The sequence below is a fragment of the Rhizophagus irregularis genome, chromosome 31 (genome assembly GCF_026210795.1).
Source record: "Rhizophagus irregularis chromosome 31, complete sequence".
NCBI classification, from domain to species: domain Eukaryota; kingdom Fungi; phylum Glomeromycota; class Glomeromycetes; order Glomerales; family Glomeraceae; genus Rhizophagus; species Rhizophagus irregularis.
The window spans coordinates 753,688-775,044 of NC_089459.1; the positions used below are offsets into that span (position 1 = coordinate 753,688).

The 21,357-nt window shown below is 28.0% G+C and overlaps 6 protein-coding genes across 7 annotated transcripts; all 6 read left to right on the forward strand.

Moving 5' to 3' along the window:
- The first annotated feature begins 137 nt into the window (after nucleotides 1-137).
- OCT59_022267 (uncharacterized protein) lies at nucleotides 138-1,680 on the forward strand. 2 transcript variants are annotated; one of them, XM_066144706.1, is made up of 4 exons: nucleotides 169-659; nucleotides 793-998; nucleotides 1,064-1,133; nucleotides 1,204-1,641. In XM_066144706.1, exons 1-4 carry the CDS (start codon nucleotides 190-192, stop codon nucleotides 1,484-1,486), a joined length of 1,029 nt encoding a protein of 342 aa, XP_066006142.1. In that variant the 5' UTR covers nucleotides 169-189; the 3' UTR covers nucleotides 1,487-1,641. The 2 variants fall into 2 exon arrangements, with proteins under 2 accessions (XP_066006143.1, XP_066006142.1); XM_066144707.1 differs by having other exon boundaries at nucleotides 138-659; nucleotides 757-1,133; nucleotides 1,204-1,680.
- Nucleotides 1,681-1,891: 211 nt separating this feature from the next.
- Nucleotides 1,892-3,184, forward strand: OCT59_022268 (uncharacterized protein; the record flags this gene model as incomplete). The annotated part of the gene is made up of 6 exons (XM_025319848.2): nucleotides 1,892-2,170; nucleotides 2,241-2,365; nucleotides 2,436-2,631; nucleotides 2,716-2,916; nucleotides 2,988-3,054; nucleotides 3,123-3,184. 6 exons carry the CDS (start codon nucleotides 1,892-1,894, stop codon nucleotides 3,182-3,184), a joined length of 930 nt encoding a protein of 309 aa, XP_025172771.1.
- Nucleotides 3,185-4,502: 1,318 nt separating this feature from the next.
- OCT59_022269 (uncharacterized protein) lies at nucleotides 4,503-7,944 on the forward strand (the record flags this gene model as incomplete). Its single annotated transcript, XM_025327126.2, has 10 exons — nucleotides 4,503-4,772; nucleotides 4,865-5,005; nucleotides 5,092-5,461; nucleotides 5,524-5,605; nucleotides 5,697-5,713; nucleotides 5,777-6,213; nucleotides 6,294-6,393; nucleotides 6,473-6,599; nucleotides 6,673-6,833; nucleotides 6,927-7,944. The coding sequence occupies 10 exons, from the start codon at nucleotides 4,503-4,505 to the stop codon at nucleotides 7,442-7,444; spliced, it is 2,223 nt and encodes a 740-aa protein (XP_025172772.1). The 3' UTR covers nucleotides 7,445-7,944.
- A 735-nt stretch (nucleotides 7,945-8,679) lies between these two features.
- OCT59_022270 (uncharacterized protein) lies at nucleotides 8,680-8,994 on the forward strand (the record flags this gene model as incomplete). The annotated part of the gene is made up of 1 exon (XM_025327127.2): nucleotides 8,680-8,994. The coding sequence occupies one exon, from the start codon at nucleotides 8,680-8,682 to the stop codon at nucleotides 8,992-8,994; it is 315 nt and encodes a 104-aa protein (XP_025172773.2).
- Nucleotides 8,995-9,152: 158 nt separating this feature from the next.
- OCT59_022271 (uncharacterized protein) lies at nucleotides 9,153-9,353 on the forward strand (the record flags this gene model as incomplete). The annotated part of the gene is made up of 1 exon (XM_066144708.1): nucleotides 9,153-9,353. The coding sequence occupies one exon, from the start codon at nucleotides 9,153-9,155 to the stop codon at nucleotides 9,351-9,353; it is 201 nt and encodes a 66-aa protein (XP_066006144.1).
- Nucleotides 9,354-13,453: 4,100 nt separating this feature from the next.
- OCT59_022272 (uncharacterized protein) lies at nucleotides 13,454-14,655 on the forward strand (the record flags this gene model as incomplete). Its single annotated transcript, XM_066144709.1, has 5 exons — nucleotides 13,454-13,534; nucleotides 13,624-13,730; nucleotides 13,860-13,889; nucleotides 14,129-14,181; nucleotides 14,268-14,655. The coding sequence occupies 5 exons, from the start codon at nucleotides 13,454-13,456 to the stop codon at nucleotides 14,504-14,506; spliced, it is 510 nt and encodes a 169-aa protein (XP_066006145.1). The 3' UTR covers nucleotides 14,507-14,655.
- Nucleotides 14,656-21,357: the final 6,702 nt, after the last annotated feature.

Below are 21,357 nucleotides of genomic sequence, written 5' to 3' on the forward strand. Positions count from 1 at the left end.
TCTTGTATAATTCTGACGATAAAATAAATAAAATAAATGTCGCGACACATAATTTCCAAGATTGTACTCGTGTCATGTAATCAATTTTTTTTGTCATCATATTATATATATAAACAAAATTTTTTCAATTATTTTCAGTAGGCTACTTGCCAAGTGAAAAAAGTTTTTATTTTTCGTAGCTTTGGTAACATGAATACGACTTTCGAAATGCCGTCGCAAACAGCGACACCTCTCCAGTATACGCCTATTCTTTCTTTTATGTCGGACAAACAGCTTGCATTGTTTGTCCCGTTCGTAGTTTATTGGATATATTCGGGTTTTTACCACCTAATTTCGATTTATGAAGTTTCTTTTTTTGAAAAATATAGAATTCATAGTCTTATTGAAGTAGAAACAAGAAACAAAGTTTCTATGGGTGAAGTGGTTAGAGCTGTTTTATTACAACAATTTTTACAGACTTTACTGGGTTTATTATTAGTTGTTGTCGAAGACGACGATGTTTTATTAGATGATGAGGTTGAATTGCTAGGCTATCGACAAACGTTAGAGGCTATGGCAACAATTTTTGGTCTGTGGAATCTGCTTGAGCCTTATCAAAATATTATCATAGAGACATCATACTGGTATTTTATTCCATTATCCCGATTTTTATTTGCAATGTAGGTAACCATTTTTATATAATCGGTTTTACCTAATTAGTAGATTAAATTTGGAAAATTTTTTTTACGATTTCTAATTTATATATTTTAAAATTAGGATTTTTTTGGATACATGGCAATATTTTATGCATAGGCTTTTTCATCAAAATAAATTTCTCTATAAACACATTCATTCATTACATCACAGACTACATGCACCATATGCTTTTGGTGCACTTTATAATCATCCCATTGAAGGTTTTGTGATGGATTCCGTGGGTGCCGGATTGGCATTTAAATTATCAGGGATGACAACCATCGGTGGAATGATATTTTTTGGATTCGCAACATTTAAAACCGGTAAGAGAACCTTTTTTTTTTTTAGAGTTTATTACAAATACATAACTCGATTCTTTGTTACACAGTCGATGATCATTGTGGATATGATTTACCGTTTAACCCGGTTCAAAAAATTTTCGGTAATAATTCAGCCTAGTAAGTTTGCTATAATTTATTCTAATAGACGATTCAAGATCTTTTTTCTTACATATCAACTTACTTGTAGCCATGATATCCATCATCAATCATACGGGATTAAAATGAATTTTTCTCAACCGTTTTTCACTATATGGGATCGAATTCTTGGAACTTATCTACCAGAACCTCCAAAATCATTAAAAGAGTATCAATCCTCTCAGACAACCACCATTCATAGTCTTACATTAAAGGATCGTGAAGCTATTGATCACAAAGATGAGCCAGATGTCTTTAAAATCCAGGAAACAATTTCCGCAGGAATTTCTCCGAGATATAATTTGAGACCACGAAAAACTCTTTCGTCAATCTAAATTTATAATTATATTCTTTACCCGATTTTATTATCGCGAGAATTCACGATGATATATTTAAGAACATTATTTTTAATAGATTACTAATTGTTAAATTATATTAAAGTTAAATATTGTAGGATTAATTTTTTAATAAATAATATCAACTAATTGAAAACAATAAAACTACGGTTAATTAGTTCCGGATTTCACTTTAAAATTATAATTTACATGAATCAAATAGTGCATGTGAAATATGTGAAATTGAAACCTTTAATAAGCGTTGTAAAATGCTTTATTTTAAGTCGTATATTTTTTGAAGATTCGATAACAGCCAATAGGAAAATTTATGTCATCAGATTATCAGATAAAAAAATTAGGGGTTACCGAATCCTAAATAAAAATTTTTTTTTCATCTTTCATATTATGTTTCGTTCAAAAGTTCTTTTTTATTCATCTTTCAATTTGTCTTTATTAAATAAACAACCATTTATAATTATAAATAGAAAATATAGTAAACATACACATCCTCCTCCATCTGAAATAGTAAAATTATCGTATACACAATACGATCCACCAGAATTTAATGAAACAAATGAAAATCCATATTTAATAATTCTTCATGGTCTTTTTGGTTCAAAACAAAATTGGAAATCACTAGCTAAAACTTTCGCTCAACGTTTAAATACGCGTGTTTTTACTTTGGTATTTGAAACTTTTTATTTTTTACAAACTTTTCCTTTTTTGAAAAGTGAATTATTTATAATTCTGATAGGATTTAAGAAACCATGGGGAAAGTCCACATTCACCTGTTCATAATTATGAAGTTATGTCGGATGATGTTGCAGCATTTATCAAAGAACATAAATTATATAAGACAGCTATCATGGGACATTCTATGTACAAATTCTTGCAACTCATCTTAATACTGCAATAAAAAAAAAATAGTAACATATTTATTTATATATAGGGGAGGAAGAGTAGGCATTGCTATGGCACTTAGACAAGTGCCACATATAGAAAAGCTTGTAGTTGTTGATAGTGCACCAGTTAATTCCAGAATGTCTTCAGAATTTTTCACTTATATTGACGTAATGAAAAAAATTGAACAAGCTGGAATCGTAAAACAAAGCAAAGCTGATGAGATTATGAAAGATTATATTTCTGTAGGTTATTATTATTTTTATTAATTTATTTAACTTATATTGCTTTGTGTCTAAACGACTTGCCAAATAATTGCTTATTTTTAGGATATTTCAATTAGACAATTCTTATTAACAAATCTTAAAAAAGACCCCGAGACAGGATTATATAAATTTCGAATTCCTTTGGATATTTTAAGTGATTCGATGGGAGAATTAGGCAGATTTCCATTTGATTCAGCTCATCACACATTTCATAAAAAAACTTTATTTGTAGCTGGAACAAGATCCAACTATTTACCTCCAAAGGTAATATAACAAGAAGTAATTGAAGTAATTTTTACATTTAAAAAATTTTTTTTTTATTTTTTCTCCATAAGGTTTATCCAACAATACGAACATTTTTTACTAATGCGGTCATTGCAGAATTAGATACTGGACATTGGGGTAATATTCTTTGTTTAATCTTTTAGAATGTTCACAAGAAAAACTAAACGTTTTTTTTTTCTATTTAGTTCATGCCGAAAAACCCCTAGAATTTGCTGCTATAGTGACTGATTTTATAGTTAAAAACTAGCAAAAGGTTAACCTTTAAAGAACAACCCTAGTGTCACCCGGAAAAATGGTAGTCGGATTGATTTGCAGGCTTACGCGTGACTTCGGACAAAAATTGAAAGCATTTCGATAAAAATCTTAATAAAAAGACAATTGAAACGTTTTTTATTTCAATTATAAAATTTAATTATCATTCCCACATTGTATTATTATTAAATCTTGCCATGTTTTTGCCATCGTTCTTGTGATGATATTCATTCTTTCCAGCGATTGAACATTTTTTGACCATAAAATACTTTTAGTTTTGTTAAGTGATTCTTCTAGCAACTCATTGGCTTAAATGCAATTGAAATTAAAAAATGCAATTGAACTACATACAAAATTCTTATTATATATAATATATAAGTACTTTTCCCAAGATTTCATGTAAAATAAGTCAAATCTGCTTCATATGTATCTCTCTTCATTACTTCAATAATATAATCATTTTCATCCATCGCCCTCTGAGATAAATGTAATTATGTGATGAGCATTTCAATTCATAATCGATCCACCTTTTCTAAATAAAATCTAGAAAGATAAAAAAGTTCAATACAAAGATTTATGTTTAACTTTTCATTTTTCTCCTTCATATGACACATTTGTATTATTTAAGGAAATTAAAAGGCTATATACGGCTTTATGATATCACTATAGCTCTTAGTTGTCATATAAAATTGACCAATAAAAAGTGATCACTCGGTCCAACAAAAATTGTCCATGATTACCTGTGCTAAAGTAACTTCTTTGGGTAAAATTAGCATCTATTTGTTTTGTATACCCCCTCTCCATACAGTATAATAAAAATAAAAAAGGATTGTATGTGTTTTGGCAAAATAGATTATCCATGTCCTAATAAATTCGATTTTGAATACACCATTTTACAATTATACAATATAACTGTCCGGTTAAAAACACGTTCGGATGCGGTATACTGTATAGCGTTTTATTATATAAATTCGTTATAACCAGCACAATAAAATTTCGGCTCAGAGTTGACTGTATACAGTTCTCTATAGCGAATTTTTATATAGTGAATAACTTGCTATAATGAAGAAAAATTCAGGTACAGATTTTTTTTAAGTATAGTGAATTTCTCACTATAATCTCCAGCCCATGGGATTCACTATAGTGAGGGGGTGAACTGTAAATGAACCCGGCTACTATTTTTTCCGGGTGACTCCATTTTTAAAGCATAATGATTTCATGGTTGATCGGCTTAGTATTACATTAAATAAAGGGCCTATGCATTCAACTTAAACTTTCTCATTTCGCTTATACTTCCATACGTTTAAAAGAAAATGAACCGATACGTCACTATTCGTCCTTCTCTGAACCGATTATTTTTAGCAGGAATATTGATTATATGTAGTTTATGTGTTATACCCGTGATATCTCGATTTGCTACGTTTGGTAGTAAGCAAATTGCTTTTACAGGTCCTTTACTACCTCCACAAAGACAATTTCCTTTTACTGAAAGTAAAAAAAGTTTAGAAGAATTAGATCAAGAATTATTTAATGATATTTTACCATCAGTCTCTCTTTATACAAATCGGGGAGTTAATTTACAAGTCAGCAATTTAATATCTTTGATTCTTTTTTACCAATTAATGGAATTATATATATATTTGTAGTTCTTTTAATTATTTTTTTTTGTTTATAGACAACAAGTCTAACATGTAAAATGTGTCGTTCCATTGCTTCGAAAATTGGAGAAATTATGATGTTAAACGTTACCCAAACTATAGCAATCGAAGAAGGAATTCTTATCTGTACAGCGTTTAGAATTCAACCTTATCGCGTGGTAAATAATTTACTAAGTGTAAACGATGTATTTTTTTTTTTATAAAATCATTATTTCCTAAAGGAAAAGGTTTATTTTCTAACTAGTGTGCAGAAATTTTGCCAAAATTTGGACCATGGGCCATGACAGTTTTAGCAAATTCAGTATTTTCAGCAGATAATTTATGTTCAAAAGCTCATTTATGCCCTAAACTTGATCATCCTGAAAAACCTGAATTGATTGATCTTCCACCCCCAAGATCTTCCGAATCTGTAGAACCTACTACCATCAAACCAAATGAATCATCTCAAGATGATGAAAAAATGTGGGTTGTCCATTTAAGTGACTGGCATTTCGATCCAGAATATTCTGAAGGGTATGAAGTTAATTGTGGTGAACCAGTTTGTTGTCGACCACCTAATGCTTTTGGTGATGAGGCAACAACTCCAGCTGGAAAATGGGGAGAATATAATTGCGGTAGGTGGTGATTAATCTGAAATCTTAATGAAGAATTATGTGACTAATTATTATATTATTAGATGCTCCAAAGAGATTGATTGAAAGTATGTTGGAATTTATGCCTAACGTGGTACCGAAAATTGATTATATTTTATCAACTGGGTAATCATTATTATATTATTATAAATTCGATTGTATTTTATTTTTATTTTTTTAACTTTACCTAACTTTTCCCGATCTTCCACGTGATTAGTGACTTACCCCCACATGGTATGTAAAAATTGATTTGGAGTATTATATTATTTAAACTTACCCTCATCTTACACTTTAAAGATGTTTGGGCTGAGACACAATCATCGATAAAGGAAATAACAAATAAAACAGCGAATATTTGGCGTAAATTCTTTACATCAGCCCCATATTTTCCAATTATTGGAAATCATGAATCAGCACCTGTAAATTCATTTCCAACATCATCTCTCGACGATGTTTCCTCGGTTTCTTGGTTATATGATACTTTATCATCACAATGGAATATTTGGTTGACTCATGATGAACGTCAATCTATTGAACAAAGAGGATTCTATTCAGCAAGAATACCCAATGATAATATGCGAATAATTGGATTAAATACTAATTTCTGGTATAAATTTAATTGGTGGATGCTTATGAGACCAAAATCTGAATGGGACCCTGAAAATATGTTAAATTGGTTAATTAAAGAATTAGATGATGCAGAAAGGCTTGGAGAAAAAGTTTGGATTCTTGGGGTATATTTTAAAAAGAATTTTAAATGTTATTTTGCAATTTGTACGAGTTCACAAAATATAATATGTATTTGCATTATTAGCACATGATAGCTGTAAGTGGAGATGCATTCCCATCTTTTAATAGCTATTTCTCTCAAATAGTTGCAAGATATAAGGACATTATTGTTGGACAATTTTTCGGTAAATTTGAAAAAAAATCCTTAAGTATTTGATTCTCCATATATGTATAAGATGATCGAATTTATTTTTTATTTAACAGGACATACTCACTGGGATGAATTTCAAGTAATTTATGATTATCATAATGGTAATGAACCGCGACCAGTTGGTGTCGGTTATATGGCACCTAGCGTAACAACATTTAGAAATGTGAATCCTGCTTTTAGGTAATTTTCTAATAATTTATTATTATTATTATTAAAGATATATTATTTATTGTATATATTTTTATTTATTTAGAGTATATAAAATTCATAAGAAAACCAAGAAAATTTTAAATCACTATACTTATTATTTGGATATTGAGGAAGCAAATCGTAAAAATAAACCTGAATGGAAATTATTATATGATGCTAAATCATTATATAAATTACAAGATTTTGAACCGCAGAGTTGGCATGGTAAATGAATTTTTTATATATTTGTATATGTATTTTATTAAAATTTTAAAAATTTTAAAATTTTATTACTATTGTGCTTTTTAAATTATTTAGATTTATCTGAAAAATTCTTAACTGATGATGATACGTATCAAACATTTAAGAAGACCGCTTCACGTAATCAGGCATTAAATAAATATGGATCATGCAATACATTTGAATCATCACAACAATGTAAAAAGCGAATTGTATGTAAACTTAGAAGCACATTTTCAGGACATGGACCATTTTCATCACATGAATTGTGTAAAAAACAAATGTGGATACCACAATTACCCGAAGATTGGTTTTTAACAGCAACACTTGGTAAAAAAGTTAATGTATTTGTTGATATGGATAAATTTGAAGGGGAAGAATATGGAGATGGAGATGGAAATATGAATGATGAAGATTATGGAGATAACTTAGATAGTTTATTTGAATCACAAGATGATAATGATAAATCTGGAGATGGTGAAAATGGAGATGATAATAAACCTGATGATGATATTACTATTGAAGGATTATCTAAAATTCTTGTTAGAATGGCTTTGGGATTGGTTTTAGGTGGCGATGATGCTATTTGTAGATAAATTCTTGTAAACTTTATGTAGAATAAGTATGAAAATCGAGGAAATAGTGAATTTTATTTATTATTTGTTACGTTTTAATTAACGTAAATTCTTTCCTGAAAGAATGTTTAAATACGAAAATTGAGTATTTTTATTTATTTATTTTATTTATTCTTTCTCTTATTTAAAAATAAAGTGAGAATAGGACTTTACAAATGTTTTTTCTTTATAGAAATCACAATTTAGCTTAGTGCAACCATATTTAATGTAGATATACAAAATTATAACCAAACATAACGTTTATTGAAATTAATTAGAAATTTTTATAATCCTTTTTCCCTTTTCTACAAACACTTTTCCCTCTTATACAAATAATTAATATTATTCTTTTATATCTCAGTAATAATGATCATTGCCCGAAAAATTTTTGCTATAGCTTTTTTCATTAAGAACGATCAGGATCAGATTTATGATATAGTTATGAATAAAACATGCCATATTTTACAATAATAACAGATCATATATCTTAGGCTCTTAGTATAATAACTATTGATCGAATTTTCAATGACAGTTCCCTAAAAATATTTCAAGATCATCCATTCATCCAGTTAACAGAGATAGCACTTTTGAAATAGTACGTAAAATTTTCTGTTTTCATTTCATTTAACTGTATAACCGTTAGCATAATTAAATTTCATATTTCGCGTTCTCATAAACAAAGTTAGATTTATTTTTTTTGGTCTTCATTAAGATCTTATCGGCTAAAAGATTTGACATCCTGATAAGAAACACAACTATTGAAATAGCATCTTCCTGACTGGCTTGTGAATGTAGTAAAGACTGATGAAGTTTACCATGATCCATTCGACCAAACAGAATTATTATTGTCTGAAGTTCTACAGAAAATTTTGTTAAAGTAAAAAATAGTACAAAATAAGATATTTGAACGATATTACGAAACTTTCTATCAAGTCAAGTCAAACGCATTGACTAAGGTAGTATCCTAAAGAGGGTAGGGTTACTTATCAAATGAAACTCATATAGTCAATTTTTCCCGTGAAATAGATCATAAATTATTTTGAGTTCTTCCTATCTACGGAAAATTCGATGCTTGATGGTAATTGAAATTTCGTCCGGATTATAAAGTAGAAATGCATATCCCATAAAAATAATCGAAACCACGCATTTCCGCTTTCGTTTTCTCGGTACAAATATTAGAGCATGATATCCTAAATAAAAGAATAAAAATAAATGAGATGAATGATAAAATTATCTTGGAAAGTTTGACTTATTTTAAGTTTCAAAAGGATCTGGAAGTAAAAGACCAATTGGAGAAAGAGAAGTCAGAGCAGAAGAGTCCGCGTCAAAAAGAAAAGAATTTTATTCGAACGGCAAGAAGGAATTCATCGTTCGGATCGGCAAATTCGGACATGATTCAAGACCGTCACGGATGGGCTTTGGATGGACTCATAGAAAAGGAGGCGAATATGAACAAAGAAATAATAAATCCTTCGGTTGAACCTGAGGAAGTAAAGATTGTCGTCTCTCAGGAACGACCAGCAATCACGTGATCTTGAGGATGAGTTTGAGTGATATAAGTAATGACGATGTTCCGGATGAATAGACAAATCGACCCATTTACAACCTCCTAAAAAAACCAAGGAACTCCCTGACGGAAGACGACGTGATTGATTACTTAAATGAATGTAGAGCGGAGATATTTCACAAGATGGAGTACACGGAACAATATGATCGCAACGTTTGGAACATGTTAATAAATCAGTTAGTAGATGACACATCTCATTCAAACGTAATCCCAACAAAAGAAGCGATCAAAGAATTCGATGATAACAATAAGATGATGAATGAACGTCTTGCCAAAGAAGATAAACGACTACAGCACCGGAAAGGACAAGGCCGGTTAAAGTAAAGAAAATAGAGGCAAAGAAATAGTATTATCGTGTTTAGGAAGGTAAGTTTTTTTAGGATAGTCTTGTATGTGGGTTTTTTGCTAAAATCGTAGATAGTAAATTTTTTACATTAAATGTACGTGGAGTACCACGATATTAAATTAACTAGCAAAATAACCATTACGTTTTTTTTTTATGTTTTTGGAGCGGTTAATTTAAATTTTGGGTTCAATAGTAAAAAGGGGATAACTGTTAGTTTAACAATAGACTGACTAAAGGAGAGGATCGGCTTACTTTGTTCGTAGTTAGGAAGAATAACAAAGGGAGGTATCTATTCCATCTATTCGATGTACATAAATGTAGTTGTATAATTTTTTTTTTTGTATTAGTTCTGCATCTATTACAAATAAATTGTTAACGCTTACCATTAAAATAAAATAAAATTATCCTATTCCTAAGTAAACTTGTCCGGAATTTTCATCACTATTATTTCGTATTCAGACCTTCGTGTTGATTTCTTATTCGTAACATCTCTTACAATATAATTGATCGCAAGATCGCAATATAGATAATTGTATTGCTCTATCCACGTTTTTAGCCTGATTAAAATTTCAGCCACACAACGCTCGTCGGGAGTCAAATCACGTGTGAATAATGGGATAGTATCTCAATTTCAATGTTGTACTATACTTTACCAACTGCAATACGATGAGAACGGGCCTCTTTACATTCTTTAGCGAAGTTTTCACATTTATATCTCTGATGCCTTGCTTGATCATGTTGAGGAAGTCACGTAATCACGTCTAAAATTCTTATATTTGTTCATATAATTCTCCTGCATAAGTTTCGAATTTTCCCACAAAAAAGTGATAAGTTTTTCTGTATCATTTTTTAATATCGTCCGCTAACGTTAGGCGAATTATTTCGGTTGTAATAGTGGTAAAAGCGGAAGTAAATTTTTTTTTAAAACTCACGATAATTAATCAATATTATCTAATGGAGGAATGTTACTTTATCAGGATTAGTGTATATTTATTTTATCAGACTTACAAGAGAACTTTCAATAATGGCATCATTAAAGTAAAAAAATTAAAATAATGCAGAATTATGGCGAACAATATCTAAGATTGTACTATGCACACTTTTTTTTTATTCGTTGCTTGATTATTGATTACAATTTTCAATTATTTTCAAAGTTTAATTAAATAAAATACGATGTCAATTAATAACGCTTCTTCCTTAAATTCATGATTTTCTCGCATTTAGCTGAGGAAATGTATTTTTGAATATTAGTATTTCTGCTGATGTGAAAATCTGAGATATTCCGGAAAATCTAGAAAATTAAAATCTGCAGACATGTAATACTTAATTGTCTCATCATAATCCAAGGATTTTTTTCTTCACAACTTGCTTCCAAACAATCTGCCAAATGATAGCAACCATAGAACCCCATTCATAGCAATTAAAAAAAGAAAACCAAGAGGAAGCTCTCCAATGATCTGATGATCGAAGTTATGTCTTTTAATAAGCTCCACCTCAAACGTAGGACAATCTTCTGAAAATTCATGCTCATATAGTAATATACCCTATTACTTATTATAAATTTTATATTAAAATTTTTATAACTACCTTACTATTGGAGACTCATTATAAATAGGGTGAAATTTACTTGTTATTCTTTCATAGAAATAAAAATTAAATCATACACTTTAAAATTCTTATCGAAATTGCTATCCACATCCGGGATTTAACTATACTGAAACGATTATCTATTCACTTATGTTACAGTGTGAATGCATCGGAAAATTTTAAGTCCGAACTATAATACTTTCCCACGATTAAAATTAGGTACCTTGAAAAAAAAAAGATTTTAGAGAACGTGATATTGATTATGTAATTGTTATATTACAAATGAAATGACTAAATAAATACATACGATTTTCTTATGACCAATAAAGAGTGTGCACGGTAAGATGTTGTTTTTAGATAATTATATTCCGTAATTAGTATTTCCGCTTTTAGTTCTTTCGTTATTAGATGGTCTTACGAGGTAAGTAACTTTATTGTTTACTCGATACACTTGCTAATCTTAATAGCATATGATAGGCTATCGCTGAAATGCCGGTGCGTTCAATGTCAACGTGGTGATAAACTTTAGGATTTATCCACACTTAATAAAAAACCTTACGAAACCCTATGCGTAACCCCTTGCGGTTGAAACAACCATTCTACTCTTATTTTTCCAGTGATTATTTTGTTTACTTCCTTTTTAAATTAAAAAAAAAAAAGGTTTATTAAATTATAAAATTTCATGGTTTTGTTTTTAGCAGTCTTTTAACTTTGTTAAAGAGTGGGGGAAAATGTCACGTGGAAGTGTTTTCGCAGGAACAAAAGAGTTCGACGAAGGTTAGTTTAAACAACAAATTATTATTTCAATATATAATATAATGTATTTTATTTATTTATTTATTTATTTTTTTAAATAAAAAAAGATGGTTCGGGAATTTACAAACCTGATTCTGATTTCTGGGAAAGTGAAAAAAAAAACATTTCCAAGAACCTTTGGCTCACATAAATAATGTTTGTACAATACTTTTTCTTTCTTTCTTTCTTCTTTTCTTTTTTCTTTTTCTTTTTTCTTTTTTTTTTTGAGGAATTTTAGAATTTTTTTTTCTTTTTTTTATGTTATCCGTTATTTGTTACTGTTATTATCTTTTAAAGTAAAATAAGAATCTAGCCTATAATTAATTAGCTCATCTGTGATGCTGTGTAACTGTGTCAGATGGGTTATACAATTATGGGTTGTAATATAATCGAATAAGGTAATAATTGAAAGGGCTATATATACAATGAATTTCATAACTCTATCCAATAACAATGCCAAGAGAAAAAATTTTCTTTGTTTCTTTGTTCTAATAAACTGCGCAAAAAAAATAATTTGTGATTACAAATTAACAAAAAATCTAAAAGAAAAATACAAGATTTGATCAGGAGATATACAAGCAAAAAAAAAATATATATATATATTTTTAGTTAATAAAATTATGCATTGATAATATTATTTTGTAATACGACACTTTCTGAATGAAGTGATCTTTAACTATGGTTTTCCCATCTTCCCCAAGAATTTTGAATTTTGTTAAGAAATGCTCTTAAATTTGATAATCTTTCACTAAAAATACAACATAGACTTTTCTTTTTTTAGAATTCCTAATTTGTGAACACGAACACTACATTAATATTTATTTATTTTGATTTATTCGAATTTAACATTCCAAATTTGTTTAGTGATTTCAAGTTTTTAGGAATAATTAATATATGAAGATCAATCATTATATTTGTTTTTTTTCTTTGTTAAAATAACTTATATGTTTGAACCAATCTAATAAACTATTTCAAAAATGTGGTAACGAATTTGTTTATGATAATTGTAATCATAGTAAGTACTGCGTACTTAAAAGAAAACAAACAATTCATACGCACATTGATAATGCAAATGCACTCGAATGATCATTCAACGCCAGCTAATTTTGTTCGGACTTTTAATTACGAATAACATAGTTTGTATAATAATAAAAAAAAATTTTTTTTTTTTGGGAAATTTTTAAATACTTTTTTTATTTCCAAAATAAAAAAAAAACTAACTACCAAAATGTACGATTACAAGGCTGCTTGTACTCACGCATTGCATATATATTTGTTTTTAAAAATTCTATTTAGAAGTTTTTTTCAGTTTTCTGGATGATTCCACTGTACTTTCTGCTGTACGTGTTGCGAAAAAGTAAGCCTGATCAAGGAATTACATTCTTTTTTCCGTTATTCTGAATAGAAATAACTATACATAGATAGTAATTCCAACAAAGAGATCGCTAACAGAACTATTGTATTACGTAAGGTTATTTTATCCCCAATTTGTATAAATTCTCAAATTTCTTCCATAAAAAAAAGAGAAAAAAACTATGACGGGAGTTGTCGCAATTCGTTTCTTACTTATATTTCCTTTCATTATTTTTTTTGATTTCTTATTTGTCAACCAAGCATTTATGTTCCATACATTATATCTCTTTATTTCACTCCGTTTATAATTATCTATTAAATTCAATTTCATATCCAAAAAAAAATGCTGCCTTGTAGAAAAAAGGAACTAATGACTACTTCAACAGATGTAACTGTAGTTCGTGGTGGGGCATACACCAAAGAGGTATGTCAAAAAAGACACAAGATCAGATCGAAAAAAATTATTCCGATCGCGAATATAATTCTTTTATTCTTTTTATTTTTAAATCAAAGGAAGATAATCGAATTCTCGAATTATATGAAATATATTCAACAGAAAATAATAAATGGAAATTGATTGCAAGTGAATTAAAAAGAGGTCATAAGAGTGTACGTGAAAGGTAAGCCTTTTATTATATTAAAAAAAAAAACTTTTATACCTATATTATTTTTCTTACCTTATTATTTTTCTTACCTATATTTTTCTTACCTATATTATTTTTCTTACCTCTCTTATTAACATCGTTTAGATATGTAAATCATCTGGACCCTACTAGTGCGTATATTTTTTCTTTGATCGATATATAACTTAATTACACTATGTACCGATACTGTTGTTTTGGGGAAAAATATATCGGTATATCAAATTATCGTTACATTTACCGTCATCAGTGAATCATAATGCGGGCCAAATAAAATTTTTGCCAGCATTATGCAAACTCCACTCCCGGCCAAATTTATAGTGTTTGCCCGAATTAATACAGTGTAACCTAAATCTTACTATGTATTAATTATAAAGGAGCAAAGAAAAGTATCGGTACATGTTACATCGTGAAACTATATATAATATCGGTATATAGGATATCGGTACATAGAGGTGTGACTGTATTTTACGTTTATTTTACACGAAATAATTAATTATTTATCATTCATTATAGTCGATAAATCCGATTTAACAATTCAAGAAAAACATAAGATTGATAGACTTCAAAGCATTTATATGAAGAAATGGGCAGAACTAGCTAAGGCACTGTCTAATAATCGAAAAGATGGAAGGAGAACAGAGCTTCAAGTTAAAAATTATTGGAACAGTAAACATCGAACTAATAATCGTAATAAGAATAAAAGTTATGAACGCATTAGCGACCAGATGAGGTTGAAAAAAATTTTGAATTAAAATTTATACATTTATAATGCGGAAGTATAAAATTATGTTATAATAAGATTTCTAAGAATTATTTTAAGATTTTGTATGTATATTCCCCAATTTGTTAAATTTCATATATCGAATAAAAAATATTACAATGTGTAGTTATTTATGAAGTCACGTGCACATATAAATCCATAAATAGAAATGGATACTATCATAAAACGTGGTAAATTTTATTGATATGATAATCAGAAAACCCATCTAAGTATAATGTTTTGCATTGTTCTATATTTCTTTTTAAACATTTAGATTTATTATATATTCAGCTTCCTTTATTTCTTTTGGATTATAAATCTTCAGTTTTTGGATTATTTATATATCTGATTTCTTCATTTTATCCAAATTTTATTTCAAATTAGGAGAAACCAGATTTAAATCTGAAAGGTCTAATACCATTTCCAAGTTCCTACCTTTAATAAATAAACTTACAAAATGATATATTGATATTGTCCTTTGATAATAATACCATTTGATTTAATATATACAGTATTTTAACTTAATTTTAAGCTTTAAAATTTGAAAATTTACTATAGTATTTTAAAAATAAACTTGTATATATAATTTTTTTTAAAAAAATGCATTTTATTATTAGTTTTATAACAAAAACTACAAATAGTAATACATATAATAAAATTGCCTGCTAAAATTAATTTTAATATTTTGACATATATAAAATTGTAAAAATAATATTAAATTGAAAATTTCAAAGTTTATGTAGGATATTTGAATACAGGTCATGTGAAATATAATAACACCAATATTACACCCTATTACTTTTTCTATGTAATATATGTATTTTAGTTACTTAAGGCATCAAAGGGGATTTTGAATACCGTTTTTGACTTATATATGAAAAACTGTTTTTGCTGATCATTTTCTAAATTTTTTTGGCAAAATCAATTATTCATAGGTAAAGTCAAAACTGACATTAAAAGCACCTTTGATGCTTTAGGTACTAATTTTGAAGTTTATATTATTAGTCAAAATGGCAATAATCACATGATCCATGTTCAAACATTCTGTGTTCAAATAGAAATTGCCTATTAAATTATATATAAAACTCCACTGTAGAAATGCATAACTCTAAAATTAATTTTTATAGTAAAGCTATATTTTGCTAAAATCTGAAATCTGAAATTATCTTTTATAGTAAACAACTTAATCTATTTAATAATCAAAATTGTATTTAAAATTATTTGAATTCTTCAACTTAAAATATATTAAATTGTATAATTACTTTTTTTTATATAAAAAATATTTCAAATTTGAAATTCTTACCAAAATTACATTTTTTAAAAAATCAATTTTAAAGCAAAACTTAAAATTCTATATAAGTACTTAAATTACTAGTAACTTTATAATCTAATAACCTAATGGTAATTTCATAACCTAATAATATAATCTAATGATAACTTCATAATCTAATATTATATATAATCTATTAATATATTAAATTTTTTTGTGTATGATCATCACGTTTATACTACTATTTTATGTGTATGTAACAGTAACATTTAGACTACTAATTTATGCGGTGTGCAATTATATATATAATGTGTAAGTTGTGACGTATATGTTCGTGTGATGAGTGTTTTATGTGTATTTCTACGTGTAATCTATACATGCCATCCAAATTATTTTGGGCTGCCATAATTATAAGTAAAATCCCAAATTCAATTATGACATCCCAAATTATTTTGGCACTTTACATAGTAAATTATATATAAATTGAATGAATTACGACATCCCAAATTATAATTATGGCATCCCAAAATAATTTGGGCAGCATGTATAGTGTAATCTGTAAACGTGTTTTTAAAAGATAAATTATATTTAGTATGCATTATTTTACATGTTGTATATTTAATAAAGAAGTTTTAATTTCATTGAATGTTAACAGAATGTTGTATATTTAATAAAAATATGCATTATTTTACATGTTATATACAGTCAAATCTCTATGTACCAATTCCCAGTGTACCGATAATTTCCTGTACCGATAAATTTTCATTGTCCCATTTCACGTATAATAAAAAACTGCGTTATATCGATATTGTATATAATTTCACAATGTAACGTATACCAATACTTTTTCTTGGTCCCTTTATAATAATATATATTAAGATATACTGATATTTTAGCTACACTAGTATTAATTTAGGCCAGCATTATAAAGTTGACCCAAGTAAAAGATTTAATTTGAATTCTTTTGCAGTTTATTTTGCCAAAATTTAATTATTTTAGCCCATTAATCAGGTGGTATTTATCTGCATTATGTTACTCGTAATATATTTAATGTGTTGATATTGTTCTCAATTAGAAGCATCGGTATCAAGATTTGACTATTCCGCTAATCTGATAATAAATGTGATTTACAATATAATATACAGTAATTGTGTACTGATAATTCAATATACCGATACTTTTTTTCTAAAACAACCTCATTGGTACATAGAGATTTGACTGTATTTAATAAAGAAGCTTTAAATTTCTTATATTGTATGTTTAGTGTAATATATGTCCAAATTTTAATTATTTAAAAATAAAAAAAAAATCTATATATATAAAAAATTTATTCTCCTGATGATTTATATGAATATTAAGTATATGTCCGTATGTTAATTCTTTTCTCTATATGTGTCCAAAACACGTGATGCTTTATTAGACATTTGCATCTGTTCTTTTCTGTGAATAACTTTTTTCTGAGTCATTAAATTTGATGACATCCTATCTGATATTCTAATGCCGTTTGGACAAGAAGAAAGTGAATCAATCACAGGTCAAAAAGTGAAAAATCAGGCATCAATTAGTCACCAATCAGTCACCAATCAGGTAACTGATTGGTGACTGATTGGCATTTTTGCCAAATATCGTCACCAATTAGGCAGTTTGCTAACATTTGATTCAGTGATTAGAAAAGGATGAAATATAACTCATTGGAATCGTCTCAACAAGACGAATCTAATGGTAGTAAAATCACATCTCTAGGATTAATAGTTAATAAAAAATTAAATAAAATATAAATAATACATTTTTATTTTTATACAGAGGGCAATCAAAATTATCCGGCCAGTTTATTTTGCTAAAATTTTGTAGATCATGATGTGTTAATGTAATATAAATAAATATAATTTTGTATTTATAATCACAATAAACAAATTCCCATGCTTCATATTTTTCGAAAATATGATATCACCTATTGTATAAATTTTATAAATTTTACAATTTTGTGTAAACAAACTTAAAAATCTTAAAAATATCATAATTCCGCCAATATTGGTCTAATAGACTTGTGCTTACCACCATTCGAATCGTCTCAATGAGACGGATCAGAAGAGCTATAAATCGTAAAATTTCAATCATAGGATCAGAAAATATCGTAGGTGACATTTAGGTTTTTAGAGCGTAATCATGTGATGAATATCGATCCTACAAATATTAAATTATTACCATTCAAATCCTCTCAGTGAGACGAATCTGATAAACCCAAAATTACAATATTTTAATCACTAGATCTCGAAATATCCTTAACATACAATTTTAAATTTTAAAATTCGCGAATTTCGCAAACTCAAAAAATTTCATAATTTACATATGGGGACGCCCGTAGCAAAAAGGGGGAATAGGCCAAAAAATTCAAATTTGAGATTTTATTATAATTATATGTCTATTAGTCTAATTATTAAGAAAATATGGGTTTTTATTAATAATATATTAGTAAAAAAGTTTAATTTTGAAATTTTCTTATTATTTGCATTTTACTTTTATAGAATTAACAAGCAACATAAACTTATTAAAAGAAAATCAATACTCTTAGTAAATTGCCTGTAAAATTTAGTTTTAGATAAAAAAAAAAAGGTCCGAAAGTCAATTTATTTCACAATTAAGTGATGATCTGCCAAATTTATCACGTGATTTAAATTGCGATTTTTTTAAAATTACGGAATTATCCCATTCCCCCTTTTTGCTACGGACGTCTCCATATATAGTATTACACTTGAATAATACCTGTAATTAATATGCAATATTATGGTATAATACTTTTTCAACATTATGCTTGCATACCTTATTAAATTTTCTGATAAAACTACTTGAAAAGTACTATGTTAAAGATGCATTAAAAGGTATTACTCCAGAATATTATAAAAAATTTATCAATGGCATAACTAATTGAATTGGGAAGTTATTTTTGCAAATGGAGATAGAATTTATTATTAAAATTTTATAATGAATTTGTTTAACTTTAAATTTTTATTATTGCTATATTATATATATATAAGTTTTTCCAACTTGAAAAGTGGCTGGATAATTCTGATCGCCCTCTGTATTTTACTTAATTTCTCATCAAGTATTAATCCTAATAATGCGATTTTACTACCATTAGATTCGTCTTATTGAGACGATTCCAATGAGCTATATTTATCCCTTTCTGATCACTGAATCAAAAGTTAGCAAACTGCATGATTGATGATGGTATTTGGCGAAAATGCCAATCAGGTACCTGATTGGTAACTGATTGGTGACTGATTGATACCTGATTTTTCACTTTTTGACCTGTGAATTGAATCCCATCAAAAAAGGTTAATTAGAGAAAGGCAGACCAGTTTGAAAGAAAGGAGAAAAATCAATAATGAAAATCGTCATCCCAAATATACTAAATAAGAAGCAAATGAGATTTCTAAAATATGTAAGAAGAAATTAGCTAAAAAAAGGTAGGCCAGTTTGAAAAAGAAATGAAAGATTAATGATTAAAGCTTTGCAATCTGACCTGACAGATTAGGTAACCTGACGGGTTAACCTGAAATATTCAGGTTAGGTCATCAAATTCATGACCTGACATGGATCAGGTCAATACTGGTCAGTACCTGACCCAACCCGTTGACCTGACATATATTTGGGTCAAATAAATTAAAAAATACTGAAACTAATAATGATTCTGGCATTTTTACATGTAAAATCAAAAAAAAATACTGAAACTATCAATTTCGGCATTTTTACATGTAAAATCGAAAAGAAAAATGCTATGTAGAACTAATGATTTTGGCATTTTTACATGTAAAATCAAAAAAAACTCTGAAACTATCAGTTTTGGTATTTTTATATGTAAAATCAAAAAAACTCTGGAACTAATGCTTCTGGCGCTTTTACATCCAAAATTAAAAAAAAAATGCTGAAACTATTAATTTTGGTATTTTTACATATAAAATCAAAAAGAAAAACTCTAGAACTAATTATTCTGACGCTTTTACATCTAAAATCAAAAAAAACTGCTGAAACTATCAGTTTTGGTATTTTTACATGTAAAATCAAAAAGAAAAATGCCGGAACTAATGATTCCAGTGTTTTTACATGTAAAATCAAAAAAAAAATGCTGAAACTATCAGTTTTAGCATGATAGTTTTAGCATTTTTACATGTAAAATCAAAAAGAAAAATGCCAGAACTAAAGATTTCGGCATTTTTACATGTAAAATTGAAAAAAAAATGCTGAAACTATTGGTTTCAGCGTTTTTACATGTAAAATCAAAAAAAAAATGCTGAAACTATTAGTTTCAGCATTATTACATGTAAAATCAAAAAGAAAAATGCCAGAACTAATGATTCTAGCGTTTTTACATGTAAAATCAAAAAAAAACTGCCAAAACTATCAGTTTTGGCATTTTTACATATAAAATCAAAAAAAAAAACGTCAGAACTAATGATTCTGGCATTTTTACATGTAAAATTGAAAAAAAAATGCTGAAACTATCAGTTTCAGCGTTTTTACATGTAAAATTAAAAGGAAAAATGCCAAAGTAAATAGTTTCAGCATTTTATAAATAAAACAAAAATAAAAAACGTTACAAAATGTTTTTTTATAATATTTAATAATGAAACTTCAGGTAACCCAAGTTACCCAAAGTAACCTGAATACTTTTAGGTCAAATAGGTCAAGTCGGGTCAGAACGGTTTACCTGACCTGACCTGACCTGATCCGTTTGGAGCTCTATTAATGATAGAACGAATGAATTAAAACGTACAGATAATAGGATAACATGTCATGAATTAGGTAAAATTAAAGATACTGCCCGAAACTATTTTTCAGTTTCCAAAACTGAAACTGAAACTGAAACTAAACCTGAAACTTGTCCGAAACTCTGAAACTAGCCTGAAACTCCTAAAACTAACCCGAAACTCACTAATTTTAGCCAAAATTAAAATTCGGCTGAAATCATGACATTTTTATCACATGACATTACACCAATTTCCTAAAAAGGAAATTATGTTTCCCAGTAAAATTGGAAAAATTAGTTACACAATAGTTACACAAAATTCTGAAAAAGGAAATTTCAATGTCAATCATTTTTTGGCCAGAATTACATCTTAAAAATAGCAGGATTATATCAATAATTTCGGTCAAATTTTGAACTTTCAGTAATAATTTTGGCATTATAAATTTTGGATTAGTTTTACCAGTTTCAGATTAGTTTTACCAATTTCAGGTTAGTTTTACCAGTTTTGGATTAATTTTACCAGTTTCAGATTAGTTTTACCAGTTTCAAATTAGTTTTACCAGTTTTACCAGTTTTGGAAAATAAGAAAATTTCAGAAATAGTTTTACCAAGTTTCAGTTTTGACAGTTTCAAAAACTACTAAGTTTCGGGCAGCATCTTTAGGTAAAATGAATCAAACCTGCATCCATTGTGATGCTAAGTTTTGAATAGAGAAAAAGAATTGGAATACTTCTCTTACATTTCCTACATTCTCAATTTGCTACATGCATGGTAAAGTTCGTTTAGTACCTTTGATTGTTCTGCCTCCTTATTTGTTGAATCTGTA